The 21,529-nt window shown below is 46.2% G+C and overlaps 1 protein-coding gene across 1 annotated transcript in view; it reads left to right on the forward strand.

Annotated features, from left to right (window-relative positions):
* FBXO28 (F-box protein 28) overlaps nt 1-21,529 on the forward strand; it is a 300,688-nt gene that overhangs the window by 95,651 nt on the left and 183,508 nt on the right. The window contains exon 2 of the mRNA XM_069608639.1: nt 12,512-12,621. Within this exon, the coding sequence (XP_069464740.1) occupies nt 12,512-12,621 (110 nt within the window). The remainder of the gene's footprint in view (nt 1-12,511; nt 12,622-21,529) is intronic.

The raw sequence follows: 21,529 nt of genomic DNA on the forward strand, positions 1-21,529 counted from the left end.
TCAAGGCCTGATGCTTGGGGTACCTCGAGGCAAGTGTGGCTGCATGCCACTATGTTTTTGAAGGAAGTGCAAGACAAGGTACTGGACCTTCCATTCGATCGTAAGGAGCTTTTTCACTCTTCTACTGACGTAGAGCTCACCAAAACCAAGGATAGCACTCAGACGGCTAAGTCATTGTCTGTTATGGTTAAAGCTCCTTTCAAATCCCAGAGACCGTTGTCGCAAAGTCGACCTTCATCTGGTTTTAGGGGCTTCCTCGACCGCAGATCTTGCAGAGTGGATACTCCTGCCGGGAATAACCGCCGTAGACGACAGCGTACGCGGTTTTTCTCCTGCTCCTCAGCCTCCTCATCAGGTTCAGGTGGCACCGCCACCGATAAGCCTGCCAAATGAGGGTTTTCCGCGCTCGCACGAGACCCCGGTGGGAGGACGCATTGCGTCTCATTGGGAGGCGTGGCAGACCATCACAGAAGACAGATGGGCCTTGTCAGTCGCTCGAGCGGGCTTCCGCTTACCTTTACCCCCTACCCCACCCCTAAACCCTCCTTTTCAGCTGTCGGGTTCACCCTCCCTCAAGGCCGAGGTTCAGAAACTTCTGCACCTTAGAGCTGTGGAACCCGTTCCCCTTAGGGTGCGAGGGGAGGGCTTTTACTCCGGCTGTTTACGGTGCCAAAACCCAACCCGGCTGGCCTGCACACCATCCTAGACCTTTCCCAGTTCAATCTTTTCCTACCCCAAGAGAAATTCAAGATGATCACGCCCGGCCAGATTCGCTCCTCTTTGCAGATGGGTGATTGGCTCAGCGTGGTGGATCTTCAGGATGCGTACATGCATATCCTGATTTGGAATCCACACAGGAGATACCTCCGCTTCTCTTTGGGAGAGGAGCACTTCCAGTTTCGGGTGCTTCCTTTTGGCCTGGGCTCGGCGCCACGTGTCTTCATGAAGATGTCGGTGATTGCGGCCTATCTTCATCTCCAGGGTATCATGTGTATCCCTATTTGGACGACTGGCTCTTACGCAGCCCTTGTCCGTTAGCAGCAGCGGGCAACCTCCAGTCTCTCCTTCAACTCCTGTTCCGTCTTGGGCTGTCAGTGAACTGGCGGAAATCCTCCATGACGGTCTCACAGGACCTGATTTTCCTGGGTTTTCGTTGAAACACGATCGACTGCCGAGTATCTGTCCGGGGACAGAATGGCGGATCTGTTGGCCACGTGTCAGATGTTTGCACATTCGGAGAGCATGTCGGCCTGGTGGTTCCAGAGGCTTCTCGGCCTCATGGCTTTGTGTGTACTGGCTCTTCCTCTTACTTATCTCAAAATGAGACGGACCCAGATGGCTCTTCAGAGTTCCTGGTGTCAGGCTGTGGACCCGGATTCCAAGCGGATAATGATTCCGGATTCCATGAGTGGACCTGGACTGGTGGTCATCTCTCAGCAACCTGTCAGTGGGCGCGGGGTTTCAGGACCCAGCCCCCATGGTGACTATCACGACGGACTCCTCCCTGTTGGGGTGGGGTGCGACGTTAGATCTTCAGGTCTCGAACCTCTGGTCGCCTCAGGACAAGCTCCTGCACATAAATCATTTGGAGCTTCTGGCGATCTTCCTGGCGCTCAAGGCGTTCAGACCGCTCATTGTCAACAAGGTGGTCCGCATAAGAACGGACAATGTGGTATCAATGTATTACATAAACAAACAAGGGGGAACGAAGTCTCCCCCTCTCGTGGACCTGTCTGTCCAGATTTTGGAGTTGGCCGTGCTTCATGGGGTCTGGCTGCTTGCAGTGCACTTCCCGGGCCAGCTGAATGTCACAGCGGATGCCCTCAGCCGGCAGACAGTGGTCAGCTATGAGTGGGAGTTGAAGGCGGAGATGCTGTCATGGATTTTCTCGTGTTGGGGCACACCGGAGGTGGACCACTTCGCCACAGCGGTAAACAAGAAGCTTCCTCGGTACACCTCCAGAGGGGGGCTGGGAGCCTCCTCTCCGGGGATGCTCTCGAGATGCCATGGCACAACATGAGAGCTTACGCCTTCCCGCCTCTGCCCCTAGTTCATCGAGCAATTTGGAAGTTGAAGAACTCTGTGAACTGTTCTCTTCTACTGATGGCTCCGTGGTGGCCGGCCAGGTTTTGGTTCTCAGAACTTCAACACCTGTCGGTGTGTCAGCCGATCAGGTTATCTGTAACTCCCAATCTTCTTCGCCAAGGGGATCAGCAGATGTGGCACCCCTCCCCACAAACGCTCAACTTGGCGGCATCGTGCCTGGCTTCAAGTCTTTAGAGCATTTGAGTTTGTCTGCGGATAACATGCGCATTATCCAGTCAATCAGGAAACCCTCGACCAGATCGCAATACAGGAGTAAATGGCTCAGGTTTTGTCATTGGTGTTTGGAGAAAGAGTTGGATCCGTGGGTGGCAACGATTGACACAGTGCTGTCCTTTGTTTCCTCCCTAGCAGAGTCAGGGGTTCCTGTTCTGTCTTGCAGGGCTTATCTCTCGGCGATTTCCGCCTACCTCTCTACAGACCGGTGTTCTTATTCATTAACTAACCCGGTGGTGAAGAGCCATTTTGCTGGCTTGACACGCATCTACCCTCCAGTTCGTAGTCTGCACCTGCCTTGGGACCTAAATGTAGTCCTGACGGCGATGTGCCATAAGCCCTTTGAGCCAATGGCTACGGTTGACCTCAAGTACGTGTCCTGGAAAGTGTCCTTTCTGGTTGTCGTTACGTCAGCGAGGAGAGTGAGTGAGTGTGCTCCAGGCATTGTCGGTGGAGCATCCTTTCTTGGTCTTTCACAAGGACATGGTAGTCCTTCGGACAAACCCGGCTTTCCTACCTACTAAAGGTAGTGACCGAATTCCATCTGAATCGGTCGATTTCCCTTGCGGTCTTTTTTCCGAACCCTGCCTCGGAGGCTGAAAGGGTTCTACACTGTCTGGATGTCCGGAGAGCTTTTAAGTTATACCTGGACAGGACTTCTGAGCTTCGGATTTCTCAACTTTTTGTGACCTTCAGTAACCCTCAGGGCAGGCCGGCGTCTAAGGCATCTATTCCCAGATGGATTGCCGCCTTTATCACGGAGTCTTTCACCGTCCAAAAGCTGAAACCTCCTAAAGGTATCCATGCACACCTGGTGCGGGGCAAGGCAGCCGCGGTTGCTTTTCAGAAGTATGTTCCCTGGGAGTCCATCGCTAAAGCAGCTACTTGGGCCTCCCCATCTGCTTTCTGTAAGCATTACTGCCTCGATATGAGCTCTAGAGCTGACGCTCAGTTTGGTCAGGCGGTGTTCAGTAAGGGGTTTTTCCATCCACCCATAGTTCCTGTAAGGAGTGCTTGGGAATCTCCCACAAGTATGGAGGAAAGGGGACGGGACGTAGGAGTATTACCAGGTTACTCACTGTAGTGACCACCTTACTCCTAGTCCATCGTCCCCTTTTCTCCATACGCCCGCCCGCCCGCCGTCCCCTCTAATAAGGTTCCTCTGTTATTGCTAATGGGTCTTGGACCCTGCGATAGAAAAGGACTGATGGGCGATGCGCGGGGTGGAGCCAAGGTGGGTGGGGTCACAGCCTCGTGCCAGGCCCCGCGCAGGAAAGAGGAGGGACACATTTTTGAAAAAAATGTGGATGCTTTTTACGAAAGTGCTCCAGTCCCGTCCCACAGGACAGAGATGTCCCACAAGTATGGAGGAAAGGGGATTATGGACTAGGAGTAAGGTGGTCACTACGGTGAGTAACCTGGTAAAATCAACTGCGTGATCTTGGACACATTCCGCCTTGCTCTCCAAGAGTGGGCCTGGCCTATGACTTTCTTGCTCCTCAGTAGATTCTGCCTTTTCTGACTTGCTCTGGTTCTCCTAAAGTTTTGGTGTTGTGTGTGTGTGTTCTTAATTCTGCCTTTTTCCCTCCCTTTTTAATTAACTTATTGGAGTGCCATCTTAGGTTAAGCGCTCACCTCTGTCTGAAAATAAGTGGTGTTTTAACTAAGACTTGTTCAATAAGTAATCAGGGATGTGTATATATATTAATAGTGACTGTGTTTGAACTTGCTTGCCATATTAGTGTTAGTGTATTTTACAAGCCTTGAATAACCATGCTGCTCATGCGCCCTCATACCCTCGGGTCTGGTGCGCAATACAAAATGAATAAACTAAACTAAGTGTGTTTTTAAAAAATAATTATATACCTTTTATACCAAGCTCTGGTCAGTGTTTGCTTGTGCTACTGTATTTTGGTACCTATCCTGTATACTCTATATACTGTCTAACTCTTCTTGAGAGAAGTCTGGCTGCTCAGCCACCGCTACCAGGTAAATCTGGGTGGTACAGACTGCTACCAATTGGGTTTACTGCCAACACCTGTAGTCTTAAGCCTTTTGCAGTGGTCCCTAAGGGAACCGCACAGGGTTCTGCCTAACACCGTATATAGTATGGTTTGGAATACAGAGAACGTTTGAAAGAGCTTATAACCCTTCATATCACACCATCACGCTTACTCTCTCCTTTACATCACCACTCAACTAGAACATAGGGATACTATGACACCATTCGGTATAACTGTTCTCATACCAACATCCGCCGCTCACTCCATATCACTCTAAGTAATCACTGCTGGTTTCACCCCTCCCAGCCAGGCGTTCTCCTCAGACCTAACGCAGCCCAGCCGTTCTGGATAATTCCTGCCAGAACGAACACATTCTCCTGATCTCTCAACCACCACACCTACCGCTAAGAAGCAGCTATTACACGAATACCGCACGAGCTGCACACATACCCAGTGCTCGCACGCACCTTGGACTCTCTCTATTCTCTCTGCTGGTCTGAACTTCGGTTCCCAAGGGCGTTCAACCTACCAGCGCCTTCAGACCATACCAATGGTATATAAGGCGCTATATAAGTGCAAAATAACATATCATAACAAAGGAATATAGAGCTGTTCAAAAATCCGTTTTATTTGGTGTCAAAAATTGCTAAAATCATGGCTCACAAAACCACCAAAAGGATACAACTTCTTGTTGGGTGTTCTACATTACTCTACTGCAAGAATCCACATCAGTACAACGTCAGCAAGAATCCTATGTTAGGACAAAATCCCATGTTAAAGACATTTGATTTAAAGACAGCTGTCAAAAATGGGTGCAGTACCGGCGCTTGCCACTGACAGGTGCTGGCGGTCTAAATTCTGACAGACCTGTATTTCAGAAGCTAAATATGTCAAGCAAGAGAATCCCATCAAAATGCCATATAGAGTGCCACACCGTGATTTCTTGTTGAAAAGGACTTGATTTAAAGAGATATGCTGCTTATTTTCAGTTTATAATGTTATATTTTTCACAAGGAACTAAGTTGCAATGATTAGAAGGCCGTCTGATTTTAATTAAAAGTTCAAGAGGCAATTAGGAGAGGAGATTTTCTCTGCAGCCCGGAGGAAGGAACAATGGGGGCTTTGGGATGAATAGAATATGCTGATTTGAGGTGTAACTGTCAACACTGCTCTGGGAGGAGCAAGACATGTGACCATCTGACTCACCAAGCTTCTAGGGGCGGACCAGACTGGTTGTGGATTTAATATTGCACCAAATATGTTTAAGGAAAATGCTTCTAAAATATTGTATTAAGCTGACAGAAATTTACAACTTTGGGATTCTTAATATGATAAATGCCCTCACAGTTTGAGACTAAGCTGAAATCTGTATGATGTTTTGACACCAAACCCTGGGATTTATTAATATTGTAGACCGTGTTTATGCTAGAAAAATGGAAACTTACAGTAACATGCTCAGAGAGGGTGTGTACCTCCGTGTAAGATTTGGTGCAAAACCAATATTGCGAACCATACCAAAATCGCGAATAAGTTGTCATTTCTGAACCCAAGCTCATAGAAAGATCAGGGTTGAACAGAGACCTGTCTTAATTAATATGTGATATGTACATGTATTCTCAACAACTTGTGTATCTTGGAAGCATGTTTCGTTATGAAAAATTGATTTCTAAGTAAAAGCAGAGGGGAGGGATTTCAGCTTCAGCCATAAACCGGATGACTCATTCTGACTCACTACTCTGTTCTCCAGTCAGGTCACAGGGAATCCTCTAACCTATCAGATCCTTAGTGGGTTGGGCATAGAAAGTCAGCCTCTACACCCACTTAGAAAACACATAAAAAGAGACTGCTGAGACCCAGATAGGGACACTCATTTTTCCACTACTCACCGATTCCTGCGCAGCACTCTGCCCGACCAGATCCAGACAATATCCAGAAGAACTTAGACTCCAGATAGATCCAGAACAAAGCTCTAGAACCCAGCTCTTCAACCTTAAGCAGGGGCCTAACCCAAAAGCTGAACTCTTCTCAGCAGGCCTCAGAATCCAGCAACCTAACCAAACTATTCAACATCCTTGCCGTGCTGTTCGCTTCTAGCCCAGAACCCCGTGCCAGAACCGAGATCCAGAGAAAGCAGAGCTGTATCCCGAACCCATCAGATCCAGTTCAAGAGAGAACAGACCAGACCGCCGTGCCGTGCTGTGAGCAGAACCAGTGCCTGAGACCGTCCTGTGGCGAGTGAAGTTCAAACCTGACCAGATCGGTGACGAGGCCCATTTCCATTCTATTCCAAAACTAGGAGCGAGTATCCAGTCTAAGAACTGTACAGAACCAATCTCTTAGTCTAAAGTAATCTTATCCCATCCATTTCAACCTGTCCAGAACTGCATTCAGAATTGTCCACCCTGTGATTTCAAATCTGTGAAAGCGTCATCTGTCATTCTGAAATCTTGACTTTATTTTTGAAAATCTACCTCCACAAAAAAGTCTGCATCTCTTGAACCGCACGTCCTACAAGTGAATTTTTACTGTCATTTTAAAGCGAAGATCCTCAGCTTTCCAACAAACCCAAAACGACATTCCAACTCCTTAGTTTTTCGTTTTTCTGTAATCACGATTTACGCACGCGGAAAAAGTGCAGCGAATTGCAATTTAGCTCAATTTCATTTTCTGTCAAATTAGCTGCTCCTTGTTCTCAATTGCTGAATTTCGTTTTCAACCGTTTAGCATATTTTCACTTCATTGCAATCACATTTAAAAGGATTTTGCCTGCTTTAAAATCATCCCTGTTTTCTCTAAGCTTGCTGGGGGAACTGGAATTGAACTGTATAGTGATTGTATTCTTGAAACTTGTGTGCTCTCAATTCCATCTCTTCATATTGCATAGTGGGGGGTAGTGAGTTATCACAGGGGAAAAAGTTATATCTTGTGATTGAAACCATATCAAGTTTATTTCTGTGCTGCATTCTTTCATATCTTGCATTTCCTTGAAACCATACAAAGTATTCTCTGCTACCTTATCCTTTCTATACTATACCAACTCCTCATTGAGTAAAGAGTGTGCTATTGTAATATTACCCATTGTTGATCACTATTATATTCATAAGTGTGCTATCAAATATTAATTTATTCATAAGTGTGATATATATTTCTTCAAATCTTTTAATTTGCAAAACAAACCACCTTCTTGGCTCAGTGAGGTCGGGGGATTCAAAGAGGGGCGTTATATAAGGGTTCATCATCCAGATTCTAAGAATTTGACATAAAAATATATTAATAAGGACTTCCATTGGGCATCCCAGACTAGGCTTTGACTTAGTTGGATTGCTGGATTGAAGTCACTTACATTGCTAGGCGAGGTGTGTACATTTTGTCAGTTAGGAGAGATGGCTTGATGAAGGTGTCTGCAGCCATAAGATACCACTTAGCTTTCAAATAAATGCCAGCATCTGGTTAATGGATTTCCTGCGTGGTATTAGTTTTTTTTTTTTTTTTTTAAATGTATTTAATTGCACAGCAATTTTTATGAAAAAGAAAGCCTCCAACAAAACCAAAACTTTCCTTTTCCTGAGCTTAGTCCAGTCTTCTTGCAATTGGCTTTCAAGGCGAAAGACTATCCGTATAAAAAAATGCCCCTGCAATGGTCCAAGATGTCTTATCTCCATTGATCAAAACTGACCAACGGTTTTCATTACTCATTGTAGTTTTTCATCAGAGGTTTCAGCAGGAGATTGCGCTGAGCCGTCAAACCAGTGCAGTCCATGATTGTGTTTGATGACACTTGCTTGTGTTCTAGATTGTGACACAATCTGCACATCTTGGAAAAACTAAGGCCTCGTTTTCTCTAATCTCATTTGTTAGGATTAGGTTGAAGCGTGTTCGAATGAAGGTGTCTCTAAAACGTCTGTCGGGGAACTTCTGGAGATAAGCGCGTCAGTGATTTATTTTCCTAGGATCTACAGTTCAGTCAGCAACAAGTTGGTATGCCCTAGCCGTCTCTTCCTTGTGTATCCAATCAAGTTTTGTTAGTTTCTTTTTCACTTACATGGGGTTGGTTAGCAGGATCTCTTAATTACACCCAAATTCTTCTTATTTTTCCTTCCAGCAATTGACGGAGGCGGCTTTCTTAATTTCCTGGTTTAAAAGCCTCAGGATAGCTGGGCTATTCGTTAAAAGAATTTTGCAATCGAATGAATGCTCTTTCCATTCCACTGCTGCTGCCATGGATAGAAGACCCATTTCTCTTCTGATTATTGGTATTGGTATTGGAGTTGAAGATGGTAAATTCAAGATCTTCTTCCAGATTATTCCTTTGAGTTTTGGCCATAACTTCTTAGGAATCTGAGGGAAGGCCTCCATACCATATGAGTGGGCACCACCTTACTTTGTAACATTTGATGGCTGCCATAACGGAGAATCTCCCAATCTCTTATCTATCGGTTTTGCCTGAAACGCTAGCGTTTTTTGCTTTAGATATCAGGTTGTCCTGAAGAGGCATCGCCACTTTGCTGTTAATTGGTACTCCCAGATATTTGAATGCTTCAACCTTTTCAATTTTAGCTGCACCCAGTGACCATCTAAATGTTTTTCTTTCGATGTCCTTGGTGGAATGACACTATTTTGGTTTTTACCTGATTTATCTCCAGCCGGTTTGCTGTTACATATCCCTGCAGACTATCCAGCTGTTTTTGCAGACTTATTTTAGTCTGGTCTACTAATATTAGGTCGTCTGCATATAATCTGGACACTTTCTTCGCCAGTAGTAGGTGGACATGCTCTCAACTCAGTTTCAAAGTCTTGGATGCCAGAAATGAAGTTATAGATCGCCGGGCCAATGGACAGCCCTGCTTAACTCCAGCAGTAGAAATCGTAGTGGACCTGCATGATTTAAGCGGACTTTGATGTTAGTGTCAGTATGGAGCGCGATCAAGGGCTTGAGTATTTCTCCGGGGCAGTTCCTTTTCCTTCATTTTGTTCATAACGGGTTTCGGCCCACACTATCAAAAGCTAGCACAAGGTCTACAAATGCAAGAAAGATATTTCCCTTACCATGATGTACTTTGTCTTTCAGAATATTAAGTACAAAAATGTTTGGAGTCGTACCTATTTTGACAAAGCCCGTCTGGAGCGGATCAACGGAGTTGGACGTCTTTGTCCACTCAAGTAACTTTTCCAGCAAGCATGAGCCGAAATTCTTGCCCACCACATCTAACAATGTGATGGGCGTGTAGTTTTGCGGGTAATCTTTCGCCCACCTTTAAAAGATGGGGACGATTATTGCCGATTGCCATGATTTTGGGATTGTACATTGTTTTGAAACGTTCTCCAGTACAACATGTATGAAGGCAGCCCATGCGTCAGGATTTTCTCTCAGTATGAAGTTAGTAAGGCCATCTGACCCTGGAGCTCTTGATGGATTGAGCCTGACAATTTTTTCCAAAATGTTACCACTGCATATTGAAATGACCAAGCCTCCTTCTGTTGTACTGGCTCCCTAGTTTCCGTTGGTATGCACAAGGCTTGGTATAACTCTGAAAAAATGGGCGATCCAGGCTAGCTCACTGACATGGTTTAATTGGGTGTCATTTATAGTAGGTGACGTTTGTTTAATCAATTACCAAAAATTGGTGGAACCTCTCCCATATAGTGCTTAACATAGACTGAGTCGTGTTGGATCATCAAATGTCTTCCTGCCATGATCCATACTCTTTAGAGACTCTTACCGCTTGATTTATTTATTAATTTTTTTTTTAACAATATCAGTTGACTGAGCCGCTTTCCATTTTGCTCGTCTCATTAATGGCCTTTTCTTCACCAGTAACAGGTCATAGTCATGATTGAATGGCTTTTTGGACTTTGATTTAGATGAACTGTTATTTATTTCACCTATACGCGTAAAGTACAGCCTCGATAAACCTGGATTAGATGGCATTACTGAGGGATAACAATGGAAAAAGCACCATATACATTGTTGTGTGCGGGTGCTGCCGTCATATCGCAAGTGTTATGTTAACCTCCATCTTGCCACCGGCTAAGATGCTGGAACATCATGTCTCCCAATTGTATGACAGTGATACTATGTTAGTTTTGAAAATGGCGGTAGGCTGGATTGCCATACCAACCTCACTGAATGCAAGATCTGACTAAATGGTGATCAAATTGCAAAACTGAGACTTGACAGTCACTTTTCCAGTGACTTGGTCCATCCCACGCCCTGAACACATTTAAAAAAAACGGTCTAGGAATCTTGCTCAATTCTCTCACGTGTTATTTGTATTCTGAATTAATGCAGACTAAGGCCATTAATCTCCAGCTTCCACAGCGCCAGAAAATCTTCCCATGAATTTTGACTATTATTTTTCCACGCTTATTTACATGAAGAAACCACATTAGCACTTGGATGCCTGTAGTGGGAAGAGCCTAGAGTTGTGTTCCTGCACAAGTCAAATCCTGCATATCTGCAGCCATTTTAAAGAACTGAAAAATTAATTCAATTGAGTTTTCAAGCTTGCAGCTATGCCACGTTGCACAGCCGTTGACACATGATGTAGGATTGACAATTTAAGTAACCAACCAAGAGAGATGAATTCCCGTTTTTTTTACAAATACTGAAAGGAACCAAATTTCTAACCGCTGGTGTGAAAATGGGGAGCCTTATTGATGTACTCGGCTTACCATTTTCTTCTTTTACTTACGGTACTACCTAGGTACAGACTCCTTACTGCATGCTCTTGATAATCTGTGTAGCAACCAACGGCATAATGTACAGGTGGCCACTTTACGGGAAATGGGGCGAGGGGGAAGAGTCCACTTCGAGTGCATAGTGTAACTACGTCCCCGGAGGATAGCTCAGCGGCAACGTGTTCGCCTTGGAAGCAAGACAGGAAGCAACACAGGTTCGATTCCCGGGTCCGTGCTTGGAAACCTCTGGGTATTTAAGTGCATAATAAATACGCAACTAAGACAAAAAAAAAATTCAGTAACGGCACCTCGATGCCCGCGGGCTGTGTGAGAGTTTTAAAAATGCAGATAAATAAATAACTCGGGTCTGCAACCTCCCTGCAGATGTTTTGGACTACAACTCTCTTGTCATACTTGTTTGGACTACAACTCTCATCCTTGTCCAGCAAAGTCGGTAGTAAGGGATCGTGGGTGTCAGTATTTCAAAACAGCTGGTGAGTTGCAGGTTGTGAACTTTTGCATGCTGTGCAAAAATGAGAATCGGTAAAATGTTTCTCTACTGTGAAGGAAACGCTTGGAGGGAAATAGATGGCTAAAATGTTTTACGTAGTGGATTCAATTTAACGTTTGCGCATCTGAAACAACATAGCAGGTTTGTCAGTTTAATGGGATTCAACTCGTGACATCAACGTTTAAAATTAATTGCTCGTTTGGGCATTCGCAAAACGTCACTTTGTGACCAGTAACTGTGCGCCCGAAATCCCAAATGTATTTTATGGTCCCAAAATGTATATTTTAATAATGGCCTAGCTTGAAAGCCACATTTGTCTGTCCATTAAATACGTTTGACTAGTGAATGTGGTGCAGCGTAATTCTGTCTGTTCAGTGGAAGAAGTTGTTGCGTGAGAACAAAGGCGGCTGTGTGGTTCTCCCCTTTCAGGAACAGACTTCTGTATTAGTTTTGTTGTGACACGATAAAACGGATGGCAAAGGAGCATTATGGGGGTATAATAAAGGACACGATAAAGTACCATGGTGAAAATGCATAAAACATGATTTTCAAAAATAGGCATCAAAATTTGCACTCCTAAATAGGCTAGAAGCAAGAGTTGGATAGCTCTCATCAATTTCAATCCCTGCATTGACTAGTGATGTTTCTTGGCGAGGAAGAAATGGTGTGTTAAATGTGCATGTGTAGAATTGAGGTGGAAGTGAATTTTTAAAGCTTGCTTGTGTCTTACAACTTGCAAAGGTGTGCATGCATACACATCTTAAATAAATGTTGCTGTTCTACACTTGCGATGGGTTTATTCAAGTCTTGAGTTGCAGTGACATTCCAGGTTTTATAATTAATCTGTAAAGTAAACATTTACCTTGTATTTCCAATTGAAATCTGTATTGTTGCTTAATCCACCTGGTTCCATTTTTTTGGGCACCGATTTAGTTGTATGATTTAGTTGTATAACTTATGATCTTAGTAATGTAATGACTTTTCTTTTCTCCTCATCTAGGTATGCAAGAGAATGGATGTGGTCTGCCAGCGAATGCTGAATCAAGGTTTTCTGAAAGTGGAAAGATATCATAACTTGTGTCAGAAACAAGTGAAAGCTCAACTTCCAAGGTACTGCATGCCTAACATTGGAGTGAATATTTGTGGAAACCCTAGGAAATCTGAAGATGTCCCCTTATCTAGTCCCGGGGATCTGTCATCCAGGTGGCCGGCCACAGCCATCACTTTTGGATCCAGTTCCTGGGGTTGGACCAGTGCGGGAGGATCACCTGGATTGGTGGGGGCGGGGGACCTTGAGCAGTGGGAGTGGGACACCGATGTGTGAGACGCAGTAGCCCCATTCTTTGAACAATTTTTCCCCATCCTACCACATAGGATATTCCAAAGCACTGCCCCCTGCCTTTTCCGACACAAAAACCTTTGCACAACACGAAAGAAAACAGACTAACACCAGAGCCGTTTACCTGACATGTCCCAATAGAAGGGTCAGGCAATTGACCAGAATCACACACCCGACGGCCCTTTCCCTTCCACACAGGGATAAAAGGTGGAGCACGCGAGCACAGGACAAGGAAGGCAGACCGCATGACGTGAGCCAACTCAGCATGGCAGTTCAAAAGGAGAAGGACGGCACAAGTCGTGAGGATACCAAGGGGAGAACTGACCTTGTAGCCTCGAAGGAATGGTAAGACTGCGAACAAAAGCCAGCGTGTGTTGTAGATGTGAACGATACCCGGGAGCCTGCTCCGCTGACAGCCAAGCTGGGGAGAGACGCATGGTCCAATGGTACTTGCCTTGACTCCACAGACAAGGAAGTAAAGCAGTTCATCACAGCCAGTGAGTCGAGGGGAGAGGCGATAATGAAACCGAACTGTGTTAAGTAGCGAGCGGCTAATTGAACTTTAAAAACAAAGAATTGTTGAAACAAGAAGAGGGGAAAGCCAACATAGCAGAATCAAGCACCACGTAGTTGTTCACGAAAATCTAGGCGATTACCCTGCTATTGAACTACAGTTACCAGTACACACACTCTTATGTGACGTGCTGGGGGGGGTACATAGTAGCCCCTTATTTTACATTCTCATGTAACATTTTTGTTACATCACTACTTTAAATGGCCGGTGGCAGTGGTTTAATTTTCCTACCATTGTGCTCTTCTACCGCACACTCTTCTACCCTCAGCTGCAGTACAACACCCAGGGGTGACCATTTTGTCAAAATGGCCCCTGACTTCTCTTTTTTCCGTTTTCTGTTTGTGAGGTCTTTCACAGGTTTTACTGTGTCATTTGAGCCCTTTGTTCGTTTTGCCTTTGGCGGGCTTCAGCCCTGAAGCCTGCCTCTGGTTCCAGTGTGTCTGGAAGGGCAGGAAGTGAGGGAGGGTCCCAAAACTCCCCTTCCCCTTGTCTCTAGGAATGCCTGAATGCAACCAGTCCTGATTGGCTGGCTGTCCTTTCCGGACAGCCACCCTGCTGTGCGATTGACGGCCTAGGCTATGCATGAATGGGAGGCACCTGCTTAAAAGGTGTGGGTTTTTGGACTAGTCAGTCGACCACTGGGAGAAATGCATGACGAAGAAACCGTGAACAAAGCTTGCTGCATCCTCCTGGACCTTTTGAATTGCCTGGTGAAATGCTGTTGACACTCCTTTTTCAATTCGACAGAATATCCGAAAGGGATGACTTCTTCCCTTGGGTTAGTGGGACCAACTGACCCCCGAGACAAACTCCACTGGACCTTCTTCCCCGACTGGCTGTACTTCGCTGCTGCAAGAACCGAGTGCCAGGGGTCGAGAAATCCATAGAGTGCAACAGTGTCCAGTCAAAGGTTCGATTTGAAAAGGGCCGAATACAATACATTCGACTCAAAAGGATCGGGAAAAAACAAAGATTGAATGCCTTTTTTTAAATGTTTTTTTTGGGCCTTGGTATAGGTTAAATTAGTGTTTTTTGCCCAAAAAACAGGGATTTGGAGGGACCCCCCAAAAAACAAGACAACGTCTGAAATCCGGCTAGACGCTCAGGAGTCTCCCAAGGACCCTTCAGAAGCAGGACGACCAGAGCTAGAGACCCTTCACCAGAGTGCAGGACTTAAGGAGTGAAGGAAGCCCAACCAGAATGCGGTTTACCAATTGCTGAAACGGCGAAGTGCCGCTGAACTGAAAAGGGCCCATAGCTGCCAACGGCCTCCCAAGTACTGCTGCCAGAGCCCTCCATACTTCCTCCCTCTTGTCCCCACGGCTGAGGCTCGGGAACACAGGGTCTGCACTGCTGTAGCAGGACAGAATCCAGCTCGACCACTCTTCAAACCAGAGGTACTGTTTAGACTTGGGATACTTACCTCATTGTCTTTTAGCTGTGCTTTTCTCATTTGAGATTTGCAGTGACTTACATTTGGAGTTGATTCCAACTGTTTCTCACAACCTTAACAGCTTGTGACCCTACAAATGATTTTTCTACAGACTGGAAGTGCCTCAGCTCCATAGTTCCAATTGACTTTGCCTGTCCTAGGTCCCTGCAGACTCTTCTAGTCCATTGACTATGATATTGTTTGTCCCTCATAGGTGGTAACTTAATTTAGACTGTTACTGCTGGGAAAGGCTTGTCCAGATTTCATTGGAAGATAGTGCCCTCTCACTTTTTAACCTTTTTTCCTTCCTTAAACCTTTCTTTTTTGCAACCTCAGAATCTGCAAAGTATGATTAGTGTGATATATAAATGCCATTACTGTCCTTGTGATTGAAGTTGCCTCAGGGTGTAGGAACTGTGTAAGAAGCATATCCAAAGATTATCCACGAACTTGTCTTGATTCTGAAAAATATTTTTAAAGATCGCTTATTTAAAAATGGATTAACTTTTTATAAGTGAAACCTTGAGTGTAAGTGTTACTTGGTTACTTGTATTTACACATTTCATTGCTACAGCTCATATTTACTCCTCTTGAGATGGGCCTGGCTGCTCAGTCACACTACCAACTTGTGTAGTACAGACCTATACCAAAGGGTGGGTTACCTAGTACCAAGCAAATGAGCGTGATGTAGTCTTACAGTGTGACTGCACCAATTCCAACCAAACGGGACCCTGGGGTGAAACAGTCATCCACAGTCATACGTGGAACAGAACTTTGTGTTTGTTGCAAATATCAGGCCTTCGAAAGCAAGTGTTAGACAAGATTGTTGGAGACTACACCAGCCTAGTACTCTTGGCAATAGGTAACCCAGCCTTTGGTATAGGCCTGCACTACACAAGATGGGAGTGACTGAGCAGCCAGGCTTCTCAAGATGGGTCAATGCGAGCTGTAGGGTTGCAAATATAGAGTTTCACAGTGATAACTATTCAAATAACACTTCTACTCAAGGTTTCTTGACTAATTATTTATGAATTGGCCAGTTTTAAAATAAGCCTTCTTTAGAAGGGAGCAATTGGCAACAATAAAAATGCACTTTAAAATACACTTCTTCAGTTCAATAAAGTAGATACCCTTTTGGGATGGCACACAGATATTCCTACACCTGGAGGTTACTTCAATAGTTAGGACAGTGTGGACATTAATATATCACTTTTCACACTTAAATGGTAATACTGAAGTTGTGGCAAAAAGGAAAAGGTTGGGGAAGGAAACCATGGTTGACAAGTTTCAACTGAGAGCAAGCAAGCTACGCACACGAGGCAAGTACCCCTTAGTTCACAGTACCTTAGGTCTGACGAAATGGTTCCAGCTGGCTTCTGTTCCTGTTGTAGTTCCTGCAGATCCTGTTGTTCCTGGGCCTCCGTCATCGGGACAAGAGGGAGGACGACGGCGGACTCATGCACCATGATTTGAAGATCGGCGGTAGCAATGTGTGCAATTCAGATCAGCATTTCGTGTTTTCAGCTACTCTCAAATAACACCACTGCAGTTCTTGGACACCTTGAGGGCTTTCCTTGCTACTGGTGTCCAGTAGTCCATTGAGGTGGCTCGGGCTTAGTCAGCCCTGATTGGAGTGAGTCCGGAGGATCTTCCTGGAGCTCGGGTCAGGCTTAAAAACGATGCATTAGATTCTGGTGTTCCTATGGCTGATTGCTCAGTTCCTGCAGCAGCAATGGAAGTACAGCCAGCAGAGAGGGGGGTTTCCGTAGAGTTGGTCTTGGGGTCGATTGGTCCCACCAACCCAAGGGGAGAAGTCGTCCTTTCCGGGCTTCTCTAGTCGATGTCGAAATAGGAAATGGGAGCTGCAGCACTCCAGCAGAGCTTCACTGAGCAAACCAACGGTCCAAGATTTGCAGCAATCTTCTTACAGTTTCTTTCTTCGGTTCCTTCGTCAAGGGGTCGACTCTGCCTTCCTATCAAAAGACCTTTGCCTTTTCATGCAAGTCTCTCCCATTAATTCGCAGCCTAGCTGTCACTCACACGCCAGCCAATCACCTTTGGGTGCATTCCTGTAACCAAGGAGAGTAAGCACAGGGAGTCTCGGGAACCACCCTCGCTTCCTAGCCAGACACCCTGGAGCCAGAGGCGGGCTTCACCAGTGAACCCCGCCAAAGACAAAACAAAGGGACCAAACCTGGTTTGGTGCATAGAGTAAATCTCAAAAAGGACCTTGCCAACAAGAAATGGTGAAAAAAGACGACCAGGACCATTTTAAAAAAACAGGCACCCATGGGTGCTATACAGCGGCTGCGAACGCAACCCATGGTAAAAGCACACAATGGTAGAAAAAAGTAAATCACGTCCACCAGCCATTAATTGTAGACCGGGTAACATAAAAATGTTACATGTGAAGTTGGACAAAGAAATTAACGGCTCCAGCACCCTATTGTAAAATGTTATGGGCTGGGTCTATAAAGAGGAAAATTTAAGTAAAGTCTGTTTCACTCTCTTGGAAACAGTAGTTGCTGAAGGCACGCCCCCCTTATTTGCGCATCCAAAATAATGGCAATGACTATGAAATGGACATGCACCCCGTCAGGGAATGAGACCAAGAGATAATTTTGCAAGGATATTTATATAATATAGGAAAATGCCAGCAAAGAACTTTGCTGCCCGAGAGTGCTCTGCCAAAAATTACACGGGCAGCACATTATAATAAGACAATTTTATCATGCATGACATCACTCCATATAGTCAGAAATAAGTGCTGATTGGAGTGGCCATATGGCACAGCCTGATCTAGGGGAGGCCAGGTGCTAATTGGCAGCTGTTTCCCAGTCGATCTTGTGGCATGTGGGTCAGCTGGGCTCATCGCCGCAGTGGTCAGTTCGAGAGAGAAACATTCCTGGCTATGGCAGATACCTGGACATCACATGAAAGGAGGGTTCTTTGTAGTGGGGGTATAATATATTGGCATGCCACCCTCCACATTCAGGGCTTCATTGGTACTGCACCTCCTGTGCCGTCTCTCTTGGGGGCTTGATTTACTGCCTATCCTTCTGGTGCCCCACGATAAGGACAGATATGTTGTTGTTTGGAAGAATATATTGCTACCCTAGATTAGGCCGAGGGTGGGTGTTCTGGAATGATCAAATCTAGTGGGGTTTAGGTTCTTTTAATGGAAGGAATGGTGGGGTCGGGGGGAGCTCTGGCCTGGCAGCGTGGATGATGAGGGGGCACGGGCAGTTTAGTGGAGATGGATGGGCGTTTGTGCTGCAGCTTCTTCCTGTCTCAAGCTCTCAGGCAAGTGCATTCTGCATGAGAGCGATACTAGAGATTTGCAACATTGAAGGGACAGTGAACCGATGGACCTCCGTGAGAACAAGGCTCGTGCGGAGCTGACCTAATATATGAATGGCTGGCGGTGCAGGTGCTGCAGCCTTGCAGAGCAGTGGATTTCAGGCCTAATTGAAAGATGGTGTCTTGGCCTATTACAAAATGGAGTCCTAATGACAGAGGATAAGTAGTGTTATTAGCCAGTTTCGCTTGTGTTAGAGTTCCTGCCCATATAGCATATGAGGGGGCCTCTTCCTGCAGGGCAGTGATGACATGTCCTTCCCAACTTTCCACACTTTTGTTACTCCTTCAGTAACTAATACCGCCCCCCCCCCCCGTCCCAGTATTTCTATGTTCAATTGCACTTCTCTCTGCTTCTTACCAGGCAGGGCTACCCTTTATAGGCATCTATGCTTAATACATGTTTCTTAGGCTCTACCCATACCAGGCATATTCTTCAGGAGTACAGGATGTATGTATTTATGTATGTATACATCCAAGTCTACCCTCACTTCGCTATAGTTTTCAAGGTCCTCGGTTTCTTGATCGTGGTATGATGGTAATTGTCTACCTCATCCCCAGTGTGATCTATTGCTACCATGCGGTATTTGGGTGCATCACTCTCTCCTGTTTAAATATGTGCTTCCTGAGTATTTGGAGGGATCTTATTATTCTTACTACCAAATCATTGCACTACTTGGAACGGCCTTTGCATAACATTGGAGTCCTAACTGGCGCACACAGAAGATCAGCAAAATGAATATGATGATGGGGATCAGCATTGTCATTGCGTTTCCAAGACAGGAAGGTACCCAGCCAAGTACCTTTTCCTGTACTCCGGTCTCCTTTCTCATTTTGGCGCCAAGTTCGTGCACTGTTGCTATCACGTGTGATAATGTCCCATTGTCTGCATCTGCAGAAGGTACGAATGTCCAACATGAACTTCCGATCATTTTGCACACCCCACCTTCCATTGCTGTGAGGAGCTTGAGGACATACCTGTTCTGCATCGTCATTAGCCGGAGGACTCTTAGTTCCACCTTAATAGCATGGAATCCTTCTTCAGTGTCGTTTGCTAGCTGGATCAGCTCCCACTGCACAATTTGCAGCAACTTGGCATTCGCTCTTACTTGGATACTGGGCAAGAGTTATGCAACAAATGTCTGCTGAGTTGAAAAGCTTACATTCATCTGGGATCTGTGCGAGATAGTCAGACAAATCTTGGGACAGGGAGTTGGAGGAGCTTTTCTTTCGAAACAGATTATCATGGTGCTCTTATTCGAAAGATGGTGATGCTGTTGGCGGTGTCTCTGTAAGCCTTGGTGCTGTCTGGCAATCTGCAGACACTGCTTCCCCCGCCCCCCCCGCACCCATGAGATTAGGGGTGCACAACTGATTTTGACAGAGGGCCGAAAGTACCTTAGATGAGGGTTATAGTGGGCCGAAAAGTAAATGTGGGCGGGGCGGTAGGCGGGGCGTGGCAGGAGGCTTTTTAAACCCCCAATTTGTATTAAACACATGGAAAAAGAATGTTTTTGAGGGGCAACTATTTTTATTGGCATTTCAGACTTACATTTTGTACTACACATTTTCCATTGTTATAATTTATTTCTATTTAGTTATTGTATCTTGTCTGTTTAATTAACTTGTATATATTTTATTGACCCTAGATTGGACATTCCGTTATTTTGGACTGCTATAGTTTGCTGTTTGGGTTGCCCAAGAGGAGTATGGCCTTCGTTGAGTCAGGAGATGTACATCTTTTGCTTTTTGAGGAAACCTAACTGTGCCTGTTTTAGCTTTATTATTGGATTCACTCTGGAGTGCAACACTATGCCCCATGGCACCCTCAACACCCAACCAAACACTATGCCCCATGGCACCCTCAACACCCAACCAAACACTATGCCCCATGGCACCCTCAACACCCAACCAAACACTATGCCCCACGGCCCCCTCAACCCCTATCCAAACACTATGCCCCATGGCTCCTTCAACCCCAACCAAACACTATGCCCCATGGCACCCTCACCCCCCAACCAAACACTATGCTCCATGGCACCCTCACCCCCCAACCAAACACTATGCTCCATGGCACCCTCACCCCCCAACCAAACACTATGCCCCATGGTGCCCCCACCCCTCAACCAAACGCTATGCCCCATGGTGCCCCACCCCTCAACCAAACGCTATGCCCCATGGCACCCTCACCCCCAACCACACTATGCCCCATGGCCCCCTCACCCCTCAACCAAACACTATGCCCCATGGCACCCCCACCCCTCAACCAAACACTATGCCCCATGGCCCCCTCACCCCAACCACACTATGCCCCATGGCACCCCCACCCCTCAACCAAACACTATTCCCCATGGCACCCCCCAACCAAACACTGACAGTTGGACCCCCCAACTCAGCACACACAAACATGCACCCAAACAGACCCGAACCCCCATCCCCCCAACTCGGCACACTCTCAAACATGCACCCATACAGACCCAAACCCCCACCCCAACTCAGCACACACACACATGCGCTGATACAGACCCGAACCCCCCAACTCAGCATACAAACTAGCAAGCATGCACACATACAGACCCTGCATCTCAACATACACTGCACTTACACTCCAAAACAAACATTCATGCACACCCGACACCCCCCGCACCCCTGCATCTCAACATACACACAAAAAACATTCAAATCCAAACATTCATGCACATCCGACACCCCCCGCATCTCAACATGCACACAAAAAACATTCAAATCCAAACATTCATACACACCTGACACCCCTGCATCTCAACATACACACACAAACATACAGCAAAACAGACCTGACCCACAAACAGACCACTTACCGGAGACGTGCTGGAAAGCAGGTAAGCTGGAAGTCGCTGGAATCGTACTACGGCTGGCGTGGTCCAAGGCTGAAATGCCTTCCGGCATCGAGCCTTATGGACCACGCCAGCCGTAGTGCTGGCCCTCCATTGGTGCAGCACACACGCACTATGTGGCTCGTAGAAGCGACGTGGTGCGTGTGTGCTGAGCCAATGACGGTCAGTGTTTTGTCTGGCCCGCAAGACAACAAAGACTTTCCTAATGGAGGGCGGCCGATGCTGCTTGCGGGCCGCCCTCCATTAGGGAAGTCTTTTGTGCCTCGCGGGCCGAAGAGCATGGCGGGCCGCAACTGGCTCGCGGGCCGTATGTTGTGCACCCATGCATTAGATGCTCCGCAGGTTCGACAGTAGTGTTGAATGTAGCGTTGCTAAAGCACAGTAGCCCCCACCAGGATGGTGGGAGGTGCAAGTATGCTTTTCTGCGGCACACCCAGTAA

The sequence above is a fragment of the Ambystoma mexicanum genome, chromosome 4q, assembly GCF_040938575.1.
Source record: "Ambystoma mexicanum isolate Mex_15411 chromosome 4q, UKY_AmexF1_1, whole genome shotgun sequence".
NCBI lineage: Eukaryota > Metazoa > Chordata > Amphibia > Caudata > Ambystomatidae > Ambystoma > Ambystoma mexicanum.